Source organism: Dama dama, chromosome 10 (assembly GCF_033118175.1).
Source record: "Dama dama isolate Ldn47 chromosome 10, ASM3311817v1, whole genome shotgun sequence".
Taxonomy (NCBI): domain Eukaryota; kingdom Metazoa; phylum Chordata; class Mammalia; order Artiodactyla; family Cervidae; genus Dama; species Dama dama.
The window spans coordinates 23676936-23696086 of NC_083690.1; the positions used below are offsets into that span (position 1 = coordinate 23676936).

General features: G+C 41.8%; 1 protein-coding gene and 1 pseudogene across 1 annotated transcript in view; one reads left to right on the forward strand and one right to left on the reverse strand.

The window, feature by feature from the left end:
* LCMT1 (leucine carboxyl methyltransferase 1) overlaps positions 1-19151 on the forward strand; it is a 66064-nt gene that overhangs the window by 43850 nt on the left and 3063 nt on the right. Inside the window, exons 6-10 of the mRNA XM_061153049.1 lie at positions 4985-5087; positions 11584-11704; positions 15885-15986; positions 17202-17293; positions 18995-19092. Of these exons, the coding sequence (XP_061009032.1) occupies positions 4985-5087; positions 11584-11704; positions 15885-15986; positions 17202-17293; positions 18995-19092 (516 nt within the window). The remainder of the gene's footprint in view (positions 1-4984; positions 5088-11583; positions 11705-15884; positions 15987-17201; positions 17294-18994; positions 19093-19151) is intronic.
* On the reverse strand, positions 17384-18570 carry LOC133063930 (protein CEBPZOS-like; annotated as a pseudogene).

The following is a 19151-nucleotide window of genomic DNA, read 5'->3' on the forward strand; positions in this document are numbered from 1 at the left end:
GGGAAGTCCTGGAGCTCACTCTTTTACATTGCCCTTAATGTTTGCTATAGCCATATGAGGTTTCCGTTGTCTGAATTTTATGTTTAAAAGAAAGGTAGGCGTGAGTGGCGTGTCATATGACTGGGAACTGGCAGAATAGAGCTCTACTCTTAGGGTTGTTTTGACTCCAAAGCCTGTTCCTCTGCCGACACGTTTCAGAGGATTTTCATCTTGGGAACCATGTCCTGTTCCCAAGCTACAGTATGTTACGTTTCCCCTATCTGAGAATAATTAGAACTGTTCAAGGATTTTTTTTAAACTTCAACATCAACTAATGATCTTCGAATTTTTGTGTGTAAGTCTAGCACAGTGTTTCTCAGCCTCAGTCCTCCTAACATCTGGGGCTGGATAATTCCCTGTTGGGGGACTGTCCCACACAATGTGTAATGTTTTAGCAGCGTCCCTGACCTCTACCTACGAGACGCCACTAGCATCCCCCAGTTGTGACAACCCAGAATGTCTCCAGACGCCACCCAGTGTTCCCTAGGGACAAAGTTGAGAGCTGCTGCTTGAATGAAATGATGACCAAGCCTGAGGATTAGGATTTTTATACTTGTCTCACCATTCTGGCCTGGTATTAATTTGTTCTTAATTTTTAAAAAAAAACCACGTCATGGTGTTATGCCTTCAGGACGTCTCCCTTTTAAATCATCTTGGAAGTCAATCCTGTAATGATTGATCACAGAGAGAGCTATTGGTAGCAGTTTAGGGTTTTAAATCAATGTTTATTTGCTTTCCAGAATTGGGTGGGTACCAGCTATTCCTTGAGAAAGTTGTTCTTATGTGAATGTCACACAAAATGCTTTGGAGTCCCCTTCTATTTTTCTCTTTGGAAGTAGAATATAGAAATAAAGGAAGGGATTCTGAGTCTCACTTTGGTGAGACGGCCTTTTTCTCACCTGCTTTCAGAGACACTCTAAAGGCACCAAGGTCTTCTGTTGTTTTCTGGGTCTCTTGCCACTGTTAGATTTTCTAAAACTGGCGCATTTTCCTAGAATAGCAGTGTGTGCTCACTCACATCTGGCTCTTTTGCAACTCCATGGAGGGTAGCCTCCCAGGCTCCTCTGTCCATGGGATTTTCCAGGCAAGCATATTGGGATGGATTGCCATTTCCTTCCCCTGGGGACCTTCCTGATGCAGGGATTGAACCCAAGTCTCTTGAGTGTCCTGCATTAGCAGGTGGAGTCTTTACCACTGTGCCACCTGGGAAGTTCCAGAATAGTATACCTCCCTTGAAACTTACCCTGGGCCTGTATCGTCTTTCTGTTTCTTGTGAAATGAGGGTCAGGCGTTCTTCAAGGGCAGATAACAGACTTTCTATTTCTGCACAGCTTGAGTAGCCCCTGACTTCTGAGGATCATGACAGGTGTGGTGTTTGTGTGATTTAGAGTATCAGATTGTATCGTTTGATGACACCTTGGGGTCATTGTGTCTAGGGCTTCCCAGGTAGTATGCCAGCTTGCCTGGGAATACAGCTGGGCCACTGTTGGGTGCAGCCCGGGTCATTGTACCTTGCAACTCTGTCATACCTTATGTTCAGTTGTTAAGAGTAATCATGACCATGTGCAATTTTTGCCTTGCATATACCTTTAGATCCACATCTGTTAGTAAGACGGGTCTCTTGTGAATTGCATGGTCCAAGGGAACCACATGCTTCAACATTCTGGGCCTCTCTCTCTTTTTTTGTGGTCAGGGATGGAAAACCTCAACTTTAATATCTGTATTATTTGTCAGGAGGCACACAGGCATTTGAGAGTCATTGCTTGTTTTCACAGCAGGGCAAGCAAGTGCCTTCACATCCTTTTTATTCTTTTCTGAACTTGAGTGTTGCAGGGCCCAGGACTGATTCTGGGTCTCCTAGCTTTGTCCTTGGGTGGTTTCCTGCCACCTGGCAGGTTCCTAGAAGGTATATCTTGTTAGCTTATGGGATGTGGCCAAGTGTATTTGAACTAGCTCAGTGGGGTTCTCAGGAAAGTAAGGGAAAACCAGCTCACATGCTGTTTCCCTTCCTCACACCTTTTTGCTGTGGGTTCTCAGGAGAGAACTGAGTTCTCAGCAGGGATGCAGGGTGGCTGTCCAATGTCCCAGCTCCTTCCGTGGTTTGTACCTTTGAGGAAGTTGAGCAAACAGTGCTTGGAGTAAATAATCAAGCCATTTAATTTCTTTTTTTATTCTAATCTACCTTTAAAAATGGAAAGTTTAAATTGAAAAGAATTTCAGGGCTACAAAAAAATAATGTGACTAGATTGATGAATCTCCTTGTACCATTGCCTGATTTTATTGCCAGTGTCATTTCATCTGTACCTGTGGTTCTAAAAATGTAGTCCCTTGGGACTTCCCTGGAGATCCAGTGGCTAAGACCCCATGCTTCCAATGCAGGGGGCCTGGGTTTGATCCCTAGTCAGGGACCTAGATCCCACAGGCTGCAACTAAGACCAGGTACAGCCAAATAAATAAATGTTGAAAAAATAAATAAAAGTATAGTCCCACACTTAACAGCATCAACACAATTGCAAACTTACTAGAAATATGGATTTCCATTTTTGAAAAGACCCTGATGCTGGGAAGGATTGCAGCCAAGAAGAAAAGAAGGCGGCAGAGGATGAGATGGTTAGATGGCGTCACTGACTCAATGGACATGAATTTGAGCAAACTCTGGGAAATAATGAAGGATAGGGAAGACTGGCATGCTGTAGTCCATGGGGTCACAAAGAGTCAGATACAACTTAGTGACTGAATAACAATAACAATTTTTTAAAAATATGAATCAGAAACTCAGGGGGTGGAGCCTGATCAGTTGTTTCAACAAGGTCTCTGGGTGATTCTGATTCCTGCCAAAGCTTGAGAATCACAATATATACCATTTCTTCCAACCTCTGTTGGAATATCTTAAAGGGAATATTGTTTTACCTTCCTCCTGAGAAACCAGTATGTGGGTCAAGAAGCAACAGTTAGAATCGTACATGGAACAACTGACTGGTTCAAAATTGAGAAAGAAGTATGACAAGGCTGTATATTGTCACCTTGTGTATTTAACTTACATGCAGAGTACATCATGCGCGATCCCTGGCTGGATGAATCACAAACTGGAATCAAGATTGCCAGGAGAAATATCAACAGCCTCAAATATGCAGATGATGCCACTCTAATGGGAGAAAGTGAAGAGGAACTAAAGAGCCTTTTAATGAGGGTGAAAGACGAGAGTGAAAAAGTTGGCTTAAAACTCAACATTCAAAAAACTAAGACCATGGCATCTGTTCCTATCACTTCATCACAAATAGAAGGGGAAAAAGTGGAAGCAGTGACAAATTTTATTTTCTTGGGCTCCAAAATCACTGCAGATAGTGATTAAAGGACACTCATTGGAAGGAAAGCTATGACAAACCTAGACAGCATATTAAAAAGCAGAGACATCACTTTACCAGTAAAGGTCCGTATAGTGAAAGCTATGGTTTTTCCAGTAGTTATGTACAGATGTAAGAGTTGGACCATAAGAAGGCTAAGTGCCAAAGAATTGATTCCTTCGAACTGTGGTGCTGGAGAAGACTCTTGAAGACTCTTGTCTGCTTTGGATAAGGAGATCAAACTAGTCAGTCCTCAAGGAAATCAACCCTGAATATTCATTGGAAGGACTGATGCTGAAGCTGGAGTGCCAATACTTGGGCCACCTGATTTGAAGAGCTGACTTATTGGAAAAGACCCTGATGCTGGGAAGGATTGAAGGCAAAAGGAGAAGAGAGTGGCAGAAGATGAGATGGTTAGATAGCCTCACTGATTCAACGGACAGGAATTTGAGCAAACTCCACCCAGGAGATAGTGAAGGACAGGGAAGCCTGTCATGCTGCAGTCCATGGGTTTGCAGAGTCAGACACAACTTAGCGACTGAACAACAAAATATTATTTTATCTGTAAATACTGTTGTACATCAACTGTTTTCTTTTAAATGTAATATCTTGCAAATTGACAAAGCATTTTGAGAGCAATTAGTACCAGTATTTAAATGGGCTTCCTTTTCGATCTCCTGATTCTGCTCATCATGACCAGCATAACTGGGCAAGTCCTTTGTAATATGTATATAAGGATATTCATTGCAATGCCTCAGATGAAATAAATTTGGAAATACTGCCTGTCAAATACTGAGTGATTGGCTAAGTAAGTTGTTTTATCTACTCAGTGAAGCACTGTGATATCATTACAGAGAATGTTGTCCCTCATACTTTTTTTTTTTCCCACGTTTTATTTTATACTGGAATATAACCCATTAACAATGTTGTGATAGTTTCAGGTGAGTAGCAAAGAGACTCAGCCACACATATACATGTAACCATTCTCCCCCAGACTCCCCTCCTGTCCAGGCTGCCATATAACATTGAACCGAGTTCCATGTGCTGTACAGTATGTGATTGTTGGTTGTCCATTTTAAATATAGCAGTGTGAATGTGTCCATCCCAAACTCCCTAACTGTCCCTTCCCCCATCCTTCCCCCCAGCAGCCATAAGTTCTTGCTCTAAGCCTGTGAGTCTCTTCCTGTTTTGTAAGTAAGTTCATTTGTTCCTGATAACTGTTGTTAAATAGGAAAAGCTTTCAGAACAAGTATTGGGTGGTCCCATTTTCTTTTGTTGTGCAAGGTGTGTGTGTGTGTGTGTGTATTTGAGGGGGGAGAATGGGGGGAGGATGTGTCTGTGTTGTGTATATGAATTTAAGCACATAGAAAAAGGGATAGAATGCTATACATTAAAACACTAATAGTTATCTTTGAAATGTATGATTTTAGTTAATTTTCACCTCATCTTACTTGATTTTTCCCCCCTATAATGAGCATGCATTTTTATAGTGGAGAAAAACAGTACATTTACTTTTGTTTTGAAAAAGTCACATGCATTGAAGTTACAGTCTCTTCCTGATCAGTTTCTGTTGAAATTACCATCTCTTCTTGCGTTTACAGATGGGCACATGTTGGATTCAACAAGATATGCCATCATTGGAGCAGATCTCCGAGATATACCTGACCTGGAAGAGAAGCTAAAGAAATGTAACATGAGTACACAGTGAGATTTTTTTTTTTTAACCTCTTACATTTGTGATTTCGTGCTAATTGAAGATAAGGCCAGTTGGAAATATGGTGTAATTACATATACCATCTTGTCCCCTGTAATCTTTATCATTTCATTGCTATTTAGAGTAGTTTTCTGAAGTTTTTTAAGAAGCAGTGTTCCCCAAGTCTGTTTTCCCATGAGAATCACTTGTATTGCTTTTGTAAAATACTGATTCCTAATATCATAAGTTTGAGGGGAGATAATTATATGCATAGAAACATATAATTGTAACATATATAAGAGAGGATTAGCATCCAGGATATAAAAGAATAGCTACTATTTTTTTTTTTTAAAGTCTGGTGGAAAAATGGGCAAAGAATAGATGACCAGGCAGCTCAGAGGAAACTGGGTATCATGTTAAAACGGCATTGAACTTCATTGGTAATCAGACGAAATTCTATTTTACTACCACCAGGTTGGCAGAAATGTAGAAGTCTGACAGTATCAAGTGTTGGCAAGGATACTGGGGAAAAGGAATGGTCATACATCACTGGTAGAGGTGATCTTGGTATGACCATTGCAAGGAGCAATCTGGAATTTAGTAAAATTGCCGGTATCATGTGATATTGCAGTTCCATGTTTGGGTGTGTCTCTCCTGAGAAGGTCTACATGTATGTACAAGGAGGATGTTCATTTTTAGTAGCAGCTTTCATTTTTAGTAGCAGAAAATTGGAAACAACTGAAATGTCCATCAGGAGGAGAATGGATGAATGATACGTAAAATACATGACTTTGGAGAGAGCTCGAAAATTTAATGTTGAGTTTTTAAAAATTAGATGGCAGAGTTGTATGCAGAGTGTGATACCAAATGTGTAAAATCAACTCCTCCCCCCGAATACTGTATTTTTGAGATTACATATATACATCAAGGAAGTATTTTTAAAATGGACCAGAAGGGTACACACCAAATTCTTGAGTGTGGGTACCTTTGGGAGGCAGAGGAGGGGAGTGGCAGGTGTGGTTTTAGCACAGTGATGCTGGTCAAATGGATAAAGAGCTAGTGGGAGGAAAAGGCATACCTACTTGGTCTGCCGTAGGTGAAGATAACACTTTCAAGGATATTTGAGGTGAAAGACTCAAGGGAGAGGTTTGGAAGGAAGGGAAGGAAAAGGGAAAGTTATTTAAAAAAATCTATTGAAGGCAAGGAATCAGCAGCAAACAGTGAAAAATGAACAATGAGGGAAATCACTGGAGGAGAGGGAAGGGAGGAAAAAGAGCATGGACTGAGTTAACTAGCCTTTGAGGGAAGAGAAACACCCCCCAGTCTCCTGAGACGGGAAGAAGGAGGCTAAGGACAGATACAAATACAGATGAGCTTTGGGCAGTGGAGGGTGAGGGAAGTATAGAGGGTGGAAGAGTGGTCTTCCTGACACATCGGCATGGCGATGGCTGTCATCTCAGCGTATTGAAGTTCTTGCTCACATTTCTTCTGGAATCATCAGCTAGGTTGTCATTCACAGGATTTATGTCCCCACCAGCCCACATGTCAAAATGGGCTTTGTTACTCCAGCATTACTGTCTGAATCTGTCTCACTTGAGTGTTCAGAAGTAAGGTCCATACATTGCGAAGAGTATTTATACTTCTTTTTTTCTTTGGGGAGACCCTTGCATGGTTCACAAATTGCAGAATATGATGTGTTTTCTTAAATTTATTTTTTAAAATTGAAGTGTAGTTGATAAATGGTGTTGTGTTAGTTTTTGCTGTGTAGCACAGTGACTCAGTGATAGACACATTTATGTTCTTATTTATATTCTTTTGCATTATGATTTATCGCAGGATATTGAGTATAGTTCCCTGTGCTATACAGTGGGACCTTGTTGAGTATCCATTCTATATATAATTGTTTGCGTCTGCTAATCCCAAACATGCAGTCCCTTCCTCCTTCGCCCCCCGCCCCCACCCTCGGCAGCCACAGACTTGATCTCTGTGTCTGTGAGCCTGCTTCTGTTTATAGATAGGTGCCTTTGGGCCATGTTTTAAGGTCCACGTATAAGTGATGTCATACGGTATTTGTCTTTCTCTTCAGACTTACTTCACTTAGCGCGATAATCTCTAGTTGCATCCGTACTGATGCAGATGCCACTGTTTCATTCTTTTTTATGACTGAGTAGTATTTTGTTGAATATATATACCACATCTTCTTCATCCGTTCCTCTGTCAGTGGACATTTAGGTTGTCTCCACGTCTTGGCTATTGTGAATAGTTCCTCTGAACATAGGAGTTCCTGTATCTTTTTGAATTGTAGTTTTGTCCAGATATATGTCTAGGAGGGGGATTGCTGGATCATATGGTAATTCTATTTTTAATTTTCTGAGGAACCTCCATACTGTTTTCCATAGTGGCTGCACCAACTTATGTTCCCACCAACAGTGCAGGAGGGTTCCCTTTTCTCCACACCCTCTCCAGCATTTATTATTTGTAGACTTCTGAATGAGGGCCATTCTGACCAGCATGAGGTGATAACTCATTGTAGTTTTGATTTTCATTTCTCTAATAATTAGTGGTGCTGAGCAAGTAGTGTGTTTTCTTTTAGCAGAAGGAAAGTCTTGACTTTCAAGGGTGTGTTGCTAGATTTCTTGGGAGCATGTGGGTTTGTGAAGGTCAGCAGGAGATTAGTTTCTAAAGCTGATACCGGTGGACTTGGAGCCCACTCAGAATGAAGAGAGCATGAGTCTTGGAATCTTACCCTGGATTCCTATCTTACTTCTGCTTGTTGTTATTGTTGTTCAGTCACCCAGTCGTGTCTGACTCTTTGCGACCCCATGGACTGTAGCATGCAAGTCCTCTCTGTCCCTTGCCATCTCCTGAAGTTTGCCCAAGGTCATGTCCATTGCATCGGTGATGCCATCCAGGCATCTCATCCTCTGACGCCCTCTTCTTCTGCCCTCAATCTTTCCCAGCATCAGGGACTTTGCAGTGAGTTAGCTGTTTGTATCAGATGACCAAAATACTAGAGTTTCAGCTTCAGCATCAGTCCTTCCTACAAATATTCAGGGTTGATTTCCCTTGAGATTGACTGGTTTGATCTCCTTGTTGTCCAAGAGACTCCCAGTAGTTTTTTCTAGCTTCCACATATGATTATACAGTAGAAGTGGTAAAAAAAAAAAATTCAAGGGATTAGATCTGATAGAGTGCCTGAAGAACTATGGTTGGAGGTTCATGACATTGTACAGGAAGCAGTGATCAAGACCATCTCCAAGAAAAAGAAATGCAAAAAGGCAAAATGGTTATCTGAGGAGGCCTTACAAATAGCTGAGAAAAGAAGAGAAGTTAAAGGCAAAGGAGAAGAGGAAAGATATACCCATTTGAATACAGAGTTCCAAAGAATAGCAAGGAGTGATAAGAAAGCTTTCCTCAGTGATCAGTGCAAAGAAAGAAAGGAAAACAATAGAATGGGAAAGACTAGAGATCTCTTCAAGAAAATTAGAGATACCAAGAGAACAGTTCATGCAAACATGGGCTCAATAAAGGACAGAAATGGTATGGACCTAACAGAAGCTATTAAGAAGAGGTGGCAAGAATACATGGACGAACCATACAAAAAAGATCTTCATGACCCAGATAATCTCGATGGTGTGATTACTCACTTAGAGCCAGACATCCTGGAATGCAAAGTCAAGTGGGCCTTAGAAAGCATCACTATTAACAAAGCTAGTGGAGGTGATGGAATTCCAGTTGAGCCATTTCAAATCCTAAAAGATGATGCTGTGAAAGTGCTGCACTCAGTATGCCAGCAAATTTGGAGAACTCAGCAGTGGCCACAGGACTGGAAAAGGTCAGTTTTCATTCCAATCCCAAGAAAGGCAACGCCAAAAAAATATCCAAACTGCCGTACAATTGTACTTATCTCACACGCTCGCAAAGTAATGCTCAAAATTCTCCAAGCCAGGCTTCACCAGTATGTGAACCGTGAACTTCCAAATGTTCAAGCTGGATTTAGAAAAGGCAGAGGAACCAGAGGTCAAATTGCCAGCATCTGTTGCATCATTGAAAAAGCAAGAGAGTTCCAGAAATACATCTATTTCTGCCTTATTGACTATGCCAAAGCCTTTGACTGTGTGGATCACAACAAACTGTGGAAAATTCTGAAAGAGATGGGAATACCAGAACACCTGATCTGCCTCCTGCGAAATCTGTATGCAGGTCAGGAAGCAACAGTTAGAACTGGACATGGAACAACAGACTGGTTCCAAATCGGGAAAGGAGTACGTCAAGGCTGTATATTGTCACCCTGCTTATTTAACTTCTATGCAGAGTACATCATGAGAAACGCTGGGCTGGAAGAAGCACAAGCTGGAATCAAGATTGCCAGGAGAAATATCAATAACTTCAGATACACAGATGACACCACCCTTATGGCAGAAAGCAAAGAAGAACTGAAGAGCCTCTTGATGAAAGTGAAAGAGGAGAGTGAAAAAGTTGGCTTAAAGCTCAACATTCAGAAAACTAAGATCATGGCATCTGGTCCTATCACTTCATGGCAAATAGTTGGGGAAACAATGGAAACAGTAAGAGATTTTATTTTCTTGGGCCCCAAAATCACTGCAGATAGTGATTGCAGCCATGAAATTAAAAGACACTTGCTCCCTGGAAGAAAAGCACAGCACATTAAAAAGCAGAGACATTACTTTGCCAACAAAGGTCCATCTAGTCAAAGCTATGGTTTTTCCAGTAGTCATGTATGGATCTGAGAGTTGGACTATAAAGAAAGCCAGGTGCCGAAGAATGGATGCTTTTGAACTGTGGTGTTGGAGAAGACTCCTGAGAATCCTTTGGACTGCAAGGAGATCCAACCAGTCCATCCTAAAGGAGATCAGTCCTGACTATTCATTGGAAGGACTGATGCTGAAGGTGAAACTCCAATCCTTTGGCCACCTCATGCGAAGAACTGACTCAATGGAAAAGACCCTGATGCTGGGAAAGATTGAAGATGGGAGGAGAAGGGGACCACAGAGGTTGAGATGGTTGGATAGCATCACTGACTCGATAGACATGAGTTTGAGTAAGCTCCGAGAGTTGGTGATGGACAGGGAAGCCTGGCATGCTATAGTCCATGGGGCTGCAAAGAGTCAGACGTGACTGAGCGACTGAACTGAACTGAACTGAACAGTTCGAAGGCATCGATTCTTTGGCTTTCCGCCTTCTTTACAGTCCAACTCTTACAACAGTACGTGACTCCTGGCAATACCATAGCCTTGACTATACAGACCTTTATCAGCAGACTAATGTCTCTGGTTTTCAACATACTGTCTGACTTTGTCATAACTTTTCTGCCAGGAAGCTTACTTCTGCTTACTAGTTGTTTAATAGAGGGCAGGGTTTTGGGGTTTTTGCTTTTTTTAATCTGTTTGAGCCTTGGTGTCTTCATTTATGAACTGGGATAAAAACTATTTCACAAGATGGTCTTGAAGATCAGGTAGCGCGTGTGAAAACAGTTGAGAAATTGGCACATATTAGGCCCTTGAGTCAGCTGCATCTGACTCTGAATACAGTTGCAGCTGTATAGCCAGTTGTTTGGAAAATGTGCTGGAAGGTCATGGAAGTAATCGTGTATAAATCGGACCAGATCTTCATAGGAAGTTTGCCTCACTTTGGAGATTTACGAAATAGATGAAGAACAATTGGTGTAACAAGTATTCAGATTTCATTTGTGTTCTCTGTTTTCCTTTATGGCCTGTCTTGTCTGCTTTTCTTTCACTTATATTTTGAAAAGTGTTAATCCTCTTTCTAATATTGCTAATAGCTATCTCTTACAAGATATATTGTAAATATGTCTAACTTCATTTTTTAAATGATTCAAGTCTACAAAAAAGTTGTAAAAATCATGCAAAAAATTCCCAAATAGCCTTCTTTACCTGGTCTGGGCTTAGCTGGGTGATTCATCTGCTAGGGGACAGGTTTAGCTCAGGTCCTCTGCGGTTTGTTCATGTGTGGAGAACAGATTGGTCAGTGGAGCTGTGTCATTGTCAACCACAGGACCTCCCCTCTGAGGGCAAGCTAGCTTGGGTTCATTTCCATAGTGGTTTCAGGTTTCCAAGTGCAGCAGGAGAGCAAGCACCAGCGTCCAGGTCATTTCCAAGCTTCTGCTGATATCATGTCTGTTGCTATTCCATTGGCCAAAGCAAATTACACGACTCACCCAGATTGCAGGGGGAGGGAAACAAACTCTGCCTCCTGAGTGGGGAGACTCTGCCTGGTCAGAGTGCCACAGTGTGGGTGTACAGTTAGGAAGAACTTGTAGCCATTTTTATAGTCTGCGTTTTCAACAGCCAGACAAAAATCATCGCTGATCACTCACCTTTTTGCATTGTAAAACTGAAGATTCGTGCTGCATTGATGATTAATATGAAAACCGAAAGCACTGGGGTATGAACTGCAACGTGAGTGCATTTAGAGAGTCCCACCTGGATGAAAACATATCTATGTGCCTTTTTTTCTTCCCTAAAGATTGCCAACCCTCCTGATAGCTGAATGTGTGCTGGTGTACATGACTCCGGAGCAGTCTGCAAACCTCCTCAAATGGGCCGCCAGCAGTTTTGAGACTGCCATGTTCATAAACTACGAACAGGTAAGAGGAAGCTCAAGAAATCCGCGTTCTGCACAGGACTCCAGGGGTGACTTTTCCGCTCTTGAGCACCCTTGGAATATGCTTTCCCTTATTCTTTTCCTTCTGCCTCTGTAGTTCTCATATAGCTCCTTTGTTAATCAATTCCAGCAAACCTAGTATTCTTTTCTTTTCTTGAGGTTTATGTATTTAATTGTTTTTTTGGTTGAACTGGGTCTTGGTTGCGCACCTGGGCTTTCTCTGGTAGCAGCCACAGGGACTACTCTCTGCGGTGCCAGGGCTTCTTGTGTGGTGGCTTCTCTTGCTGCGGAGCACGGGCTCGAGAGTGTGGGCACAGTAGTCGTGGAACGTGGGCTTGGTTTCCACGCGGCACGTGGGGTCTTCCCGGACTAGGGACTGAACCGGTGTCCCTTCCATTCCAGGGTGGATTCCCAACCACTGCCCTAAACCAAGTATTTTTGAGTTCATGACTGCCTGCAAACTTTTATCTAGAGTTTCTGGAACTTCCATCTTGGCCTTTAAGGAAGCTTTTTGTGTTCTTACTTTACCTCCGTGTTTACTGTAAAGTCATAGATCGTGATGGAGGGAATTTTGGCTGTCATCAGGGTAGGGGTAGTGAACTCACATGCCTTCAGAGGCAGATAGTGATGCAGATGGAAGAAGCTGGCCAGGTGTCATAGGGTGTGGAGTGGTGGGGCCTGTGGTGAACTGGGACACCCACGTTCCATTTCACTAGATGCCCGCTTTTCACTGCCAGTCAGTTGTTACCATGTGGGGTGAGCCTAGAGTTGCCTGAACTCCCGATTTTGCAAGAGAGATTAGAAATCCAGGGTTTTACTGTAACATTTCCTGTGGCTCAGCTGGAATGAGCTGAGCTGAGCTCATTCAGTGAGCTCACAGCTTCTGCAATGTGGGAGACCTGGGTTCAATCCCTGTGTTAGGAAGACCCCCTAAAGAAGAGAATGGCTACCCACTCCAGTATGCTGGCCTGGAGAATTCCAAGGACTGAATTCCTGGAGAATTCACTTCACTTTCCTCATTTCTAACATCACTGAGTCTGGCCTCTGGCTCCTTGTTCTCTTCTTATCTGGCGCCTTTAAAAGGTTAGGTTTTAGTGTTTTGGAATAATTCGTCTTGGGTCTGTGTGACCTGCAGCAGAATTGCTTTGTGGTTGGGAGTTTGTGCTGTGGAGACAGACTGCCTAGCTCTGTGATCTGGACAAGTTACTTAACCTCTCTGTGCCTGTTTCCTCATCTGAAAAATGAAGATAACGATACCCCAACTTCATCGTTCATAAATGAGCTAACAGGTGCACAGGCATTGACAGCATTAAGTAAGCTGTTATTAACTCAGTTATTATTTGGATCTCTCAGAGCCCCAGGGATAAGAATACCTGCCTCTCAAGTCTAAATAATCCAGACTAAATTTGGCAAGTGCATTCATTAAAAAAAGAAGACGACTTGCCTCTCTGGATTATTATGGGAATTCCTGAGATGTTGAACAGCAGTGGACTGGTGATGAGCAGTGCCAGTACATGTTAGCTGCTGTTATTGTTTATTTTAGTTTAGCTTTATTGATTTTATTTTTTTTACCGCTTTTTATTTTATTTTCAAATGTTATTACAGATAAGGGCAGTGCAGCGCCTTGCCCAGTGTGACGTAGCTACATACAGGTTTGGGGCTGGACCTTGGTCTCCTGTCTTCCCCACCCCCCACCCAGCCCAGGTGCTGGTATAGGTGGTTCTTGGTTGGTTGAGTTTTCTTCTTTTCCTCTCTTTAATTGGAAGCATTCCTCAGATTCAGTCTTTTAAAAAAAAAAAAATTTTAATATTTATGTATTTATTTTTGACTGCACTGGGTCTTCGTCGCTCGCATGGGCGTTCTCTGGTTGCAGAGTGGGGACTCCTCTCGAGTTGTGCTCAGACTTCTCGTTGCGGTGGCTTCTCTTGTGGAGCACAGGCTTTAGGGCACACGGGCTTTAGTAGTTGCGGCTCACGGGCTTAGTTGCCCTGAGGCATGTGGGATCTTCTCAGACCAGGGTTTGAGCTGGCATCCCCTGCCCTGCACAGTGGATTCTTAACCACTGGACCACCAGGGAAGCAGACGTAGTCTTTTGACCTGGTGAATGAATATAATGGCTACTGGCCTCGTCAGTCTGTACTATCAACGTGGAGAAATCCTGGCGACCTGTCTCTGTTTTCAGGACACCATACCTGGGGAGAAGGAATTTCACTTCCCACGTGTCCACACGTTTCAGATGTGTACTGTTTCATTTGTGTGTTCTTTTATTCAACATCACGTGAAAGATAAGGGGTTAAATAAATTTTGGCCAGAGACCCTGTCACTTTGGAGCAGGGCTGAGATTGTACTAGTTTTTAGTATGTTGACCACAGCTGTCCCTCAATGGGGTTAAACCCTGCCCACCACCTTCATTTTGTGAATAATCAACTTTTAATTCATTTATTTCTTGACAAGTACAGAATCATCAGCCTTGTGTTTGTCAATTGCTCATATGTCTTATGTTGTTATTTAATTAATAGTTAAATGACAAAACAACATGGATGATGATTATTTCATTAATAATGATTTCAGATTCTTAGGATTTGATTACTTATATAGCCGGCGCTTTTCTTTGAGTTTCATATATATTAACCTGTTTAATCATTACAACAGCCCACAAGGTAGGTACTAGTACTATTCCTGGTTTTACAGGTAAGGGTTTGAACCAAGGGATTAGGTATCTTGCTCACAGCTATTAAATATCAAGCCAGGATTCAAACCGAGGCAATAAAATGAAGGAGTTTGTGCTCACAAATATGCTTCTATTCCTAACAAATAGTCTGCAGTCATATCATTACTGCCATATAAGCCCTATGCATCCCCCCACAAAAAAGAGTAACTTCTTGTCTTGCAGAGGATTGGGGAATCACTTCATATATTGTTAAAGTGCTGAATTTTTGATACCTTATATATGACAAAGTACCAGTGTGTGCACTACATTAATGTGCATAATATGTTGTTTTGCACACATATATACGTGATGTTATTTATTTATTTATTTATTTTAACTGGAGGCTGATTACTTTACAGTATTGTAGTGGTTTTTGCCATACATTGACGTGCATTAGCCATTTTGCACACATATATACATGATGTTTTTTAAGCCTTTTTTTTTTTTTTTATTCAGAGGTAGGTAAGGTGGTCTGGTATTCCCATCTCTTTAAGAATTTTCCACAGTTTGTTGTGATCCTCACAGTCAAAGTCTTCAGCATAGTCAGTGAAGCAGAAGTAGATGTTTTTCCTGGAACTCTCTTGCTTTTTCGATGATCCAACGGATGTTGGCCATTTGATCTCTGGTTCCTCTGCTTTTTCTAAATCCTGTTTTGAAATAAATCTGAAAGTTTTTGGTTCACGTACTGTTGAAGCCTAGCTTGAAGGATATTGAGCATTACCTTGCTAGAATGTGAAATGAGTGCAATTGTGTAGTAGTCTGAACATTCTTTGGCGTTTCTTCTTTATTCAGAAAGTAATGCCACATGCAAATAAAAAAAAGTCATCTAGTTTGAAGGGTAAACAAAGAAAAGTTTCTCATCTATCGCAGACCTCAGCCTCTAACCTGGGAAGCAACCTTGCTGTATTCTAGAATTTTCCTGTGCATACATAAATGTGAAGAGAGATTTTTTTTTTCTCCTAAAGATAGATGGGAGCATACAGTACACATCCCTCTGTAAATTACTTTTCAAGAGTTTATCTTAGGGGCCATCTCATATCTGTCTATCTTCTTTTTATGTTTTCATGGGTATATGGTATTTCATTGTATAAACCTGCCAGAATTTATTTAACCCCAAGCAATGGGTATTTAAGTTCTTTCCAGATCCTTTCTATCATACATAGTGCTGCAGTAAATGTTCTTGCATCTTCGCATACACACGCAAGTCTACCTGTGAGACGGGCTCCTAGCAGTGGAGTTATCTGGTGCCAGGCTGAGTGTTTGCAATGGATGAACTCTGCCCAGTTGCCTTTCAAGGGCTTACTTCATCAGCACTGCACTTGGGGTTCCATGACCTGCACTGGGGATTGTCAGCAATGACTGCTGAGAAATAGCAGGTGGTTATTTTAATTTGCATGTTTTAAGAGCCAGAGAGACCCTGTGGCAGCGCCCAGCCTCCTCTCTCCCTTCCCAGGTGAACATGGATGACCGGTTTGGGCAGATCATGATCGAGAACCTGCGGAGACGACAGTGTGACCTGGCCGGAGTGGAGACTTGCAAGTCGTTGGAGTCGCAGGTCAGAGGGCAGAGACCCAGATGTCCCCTTGTACCCTTGGCCAACCGAGAAAGGGCCTCCTCCCTCCACAGATGGGAGAATGTGAGAGTCCTTCCGGAGTGCCTGCCTGCGGGCAGCCAGGGCTCCACGTGGGCCACTGGTTCATCATGTGGGGGAGATCCAAGCCCTGTGCTACCATCTTAACATAGAAAATACAAGTTTACATTTCCTGTCTCCTGTTACTTTAATTTTTTATTATGCTGTTTTTCAAACAACATAAGAGTAGAGGAAATAATTAAAGCGAACACCTATGTCCCACCAGCCAGCTTCAATAATTAATAATATTTTGTCATTGCCATATTGTTACCCCTTCCCCCAAATTTTTGTTGGTGGTGTCATTGAAAAGGTGGCTCAGTGGTAAAGAATATGCCGGCAGTTCAGGATTCACGAGTAGATGTGGGTTCAATCCCTGGGTCAGGAAGATCCCCTGGAGGAGGAAATGGCAACCCACTCCAGTACTCTTGCCTGGATAATCCCACGGACAGAGAAGCCTGGCGGGCTGCAGTCCATGGGGTCACAAAGAGTCGGACATGACTGAGTGTCTGAGCACATCATTGGAATATTTAAGGCAAATCCCAGACAATGTTTCATTTTCCTCAGAAGTACTTCAGTGTGAATCTCCTACCGGTAAGGACCTTCCTCTGCCCAGGATATTGATGATACCATGATCACATCTGACAAGTCAACATACTCCTTCATAGCAGCTGACACCCACCCAATTCATACTTGGTTTTACCAGTCGTCTAAAAAATTGTTCATGGTTGGTGTATTTGAATCAGGATCCAAATATGATTCACACTTTGTACTTGACTTAAATTCTTGCAATCTGTAATTGTTACCCCAAAATTTAGAAATTTTTTGGTGAAGAGGCACTTCCCCACCCCTTCCCCCTTTTAAATGACTTAGTTTTTACATGGCTTATGTTATTACCACCAGGGCCCTTTAAAAACCTGTTGCTTACATAGAAGAGTTTCTTCCTTTATTTCTCTTTAAATATTATACTTCGGAGTGTCCCCACTATTGAGTAGAGAAAAGGGGGAAACTGAAAAGACAGATGAGAGGGTCCAGAATGGGCTTTTGAAAGAGGAGCCCTCCGAGGGAAGCAGTGTGTGCAAAGAGCGCCCGGGTCTTGTGACAGCTCCTGTCGTCTCCCTTTCTCTCCACCCCACGTTTTAGAGAGAACGGCTCCTGACCAGCGGGTGGGAGTCGGTGTCAGCCATTGACATGATGGAATTGTATAGCAAGCTGCCTCGTGCCGAAGTGATCAGGTACGGGATTGACAAGAGTCCGCTCCATGGCAAGTAATTGTGAATGAAAGGCATCGTTGTCCATACCTTTTAATGTTTAAAAAAAAAAAAAAAAACCCAACCGCAAACTAGACCTATTTTGAAACAAGTTAACCGCTGCTAACATAGATTAAACATTGCTAGCTCCTTGAGAGTAACTCATTAGCTATTAGCCAAGATAAGGTTTATGCCCAAACAGGTTATTTTAGTCAAAAATAAGCAGTTACACCTCTGCAGTGGAAATCTTGCACAATCCCTGTGTTTTGGAAAAGGAGGAAAGTCACGTTGCCCAAGGGGGCCTAAGGGGGTGGGGGAGTCTGCTTATGGATTTTTTAAGTGGACTTTCCCCCTCATTATAAAAGAAATACATGCTTGTTTTTCTAAAACAATTTTCAAGTAAAGTGTGTGAAGTATAGAGCAGTTGTGTGCTGTGAATAAATCAGAGTATATTCTTTTTCTATGTGTATATAAATATTTATCAATCTATAGATTTGTATTTTTTGAATCAGTAGATTGATACATGTATTTGTCTGTAAACCACCATCCTTTCAAAAGCTTAACAATAGTTTGTATTTATCTCTGCATGTCAAGATGTTCAGGGTTACCCTGTCCTGTTTAGTGGTGCCTGGTATTTATACTGATGTGTGGATATATGCTAACGACAGTAGTTTTTCAAATTGAGGTATAATTGACAGACAACATTAGTTTCAGGTGCACAACATTTTTTTAAGGAGAATCACTTTATTTTGAGTAGTAAACAAAACTCCATTTATAATGTAATAAAAGAAACCCTCCGTCAGTTTCTTCAGTTAGTCTGAAGAATAAAACCTCCAGCTTAATTAGAATTTACATTTAACCTTAAATATTCTAAAATCCATCCATGTCAGTTTTGGAGTTTTAATCTTGCCCAATCCTATGAAATAGAGCAAACCTTGATCGATAATCAGACTCCTAATTTTTGCCGTTCAGCCATATTTCTTGATCTTGCTTTCTGACTCCATGCATTCCATCCAGAGTGTTCAGTGGATTTGTAATACACTTCCAAGGTGAAGGGAAATTTCTTGCTCATCGTTTGCCTAAAATTTTGGCTTGTGTTCATCGTTTTAAACCAAAAAACACACACCAGAAATGCCCACAGGTTCCGCTACTAAAACTCCTTTAAAGATCTTCTTTGCCAGTGGTTCCAGAGCTCAGTCTATGACATCTGAAGCAAGGTCTTGGAGCAGAACCCCACCATGTGCAGACAGCAGGCAGGACATGGCAGCAGTCCTGGTTTAATTTACGTTTCTCTTCACATAAATGAGATTGAAAAGCTCTTGTTTTTTTCCTTGCCAGTGACCCTGGTCTTTTCCCCATCTTTTAAACAAGTTTTAAAAAATGTTCTTTCTTACTGAAGTGTGACAGCTCTTTTATATGACAAGGAAATCTACCTCCATGTCATTTGTATTACAGACATTCTCTTCTAGTTTGTCATCTGTCACTTTTGACTTTGCTTATGGAGTTTTTTTCTTCTTCTTCTTTTCAGTAAAATTAAGCTAAAACGGACCCACGCCACACATACTATCTTGTAGCCTGCTTCTTTTCACATAGTCTATCCTGAACGCTTTTCCATGCCCGACAGTATGCGTCGCAGCCTTCATTTTTAATTGGATACGTTTGTACTGTTGTCTCTTCGTTCCACAGAATAGAGTCCCTTGAATTCCTGGATGAAATGGAGCTTCTTGAACAGCTCATGCAGCATTACTGCCTTTGCTGGGCCACCAAAGGAGGAAGCGAACTAGGTAGGTGACTTCACTTATATTGATTGGAATTTTTCTAGGGTATTTTTTGTCTCCAGAGA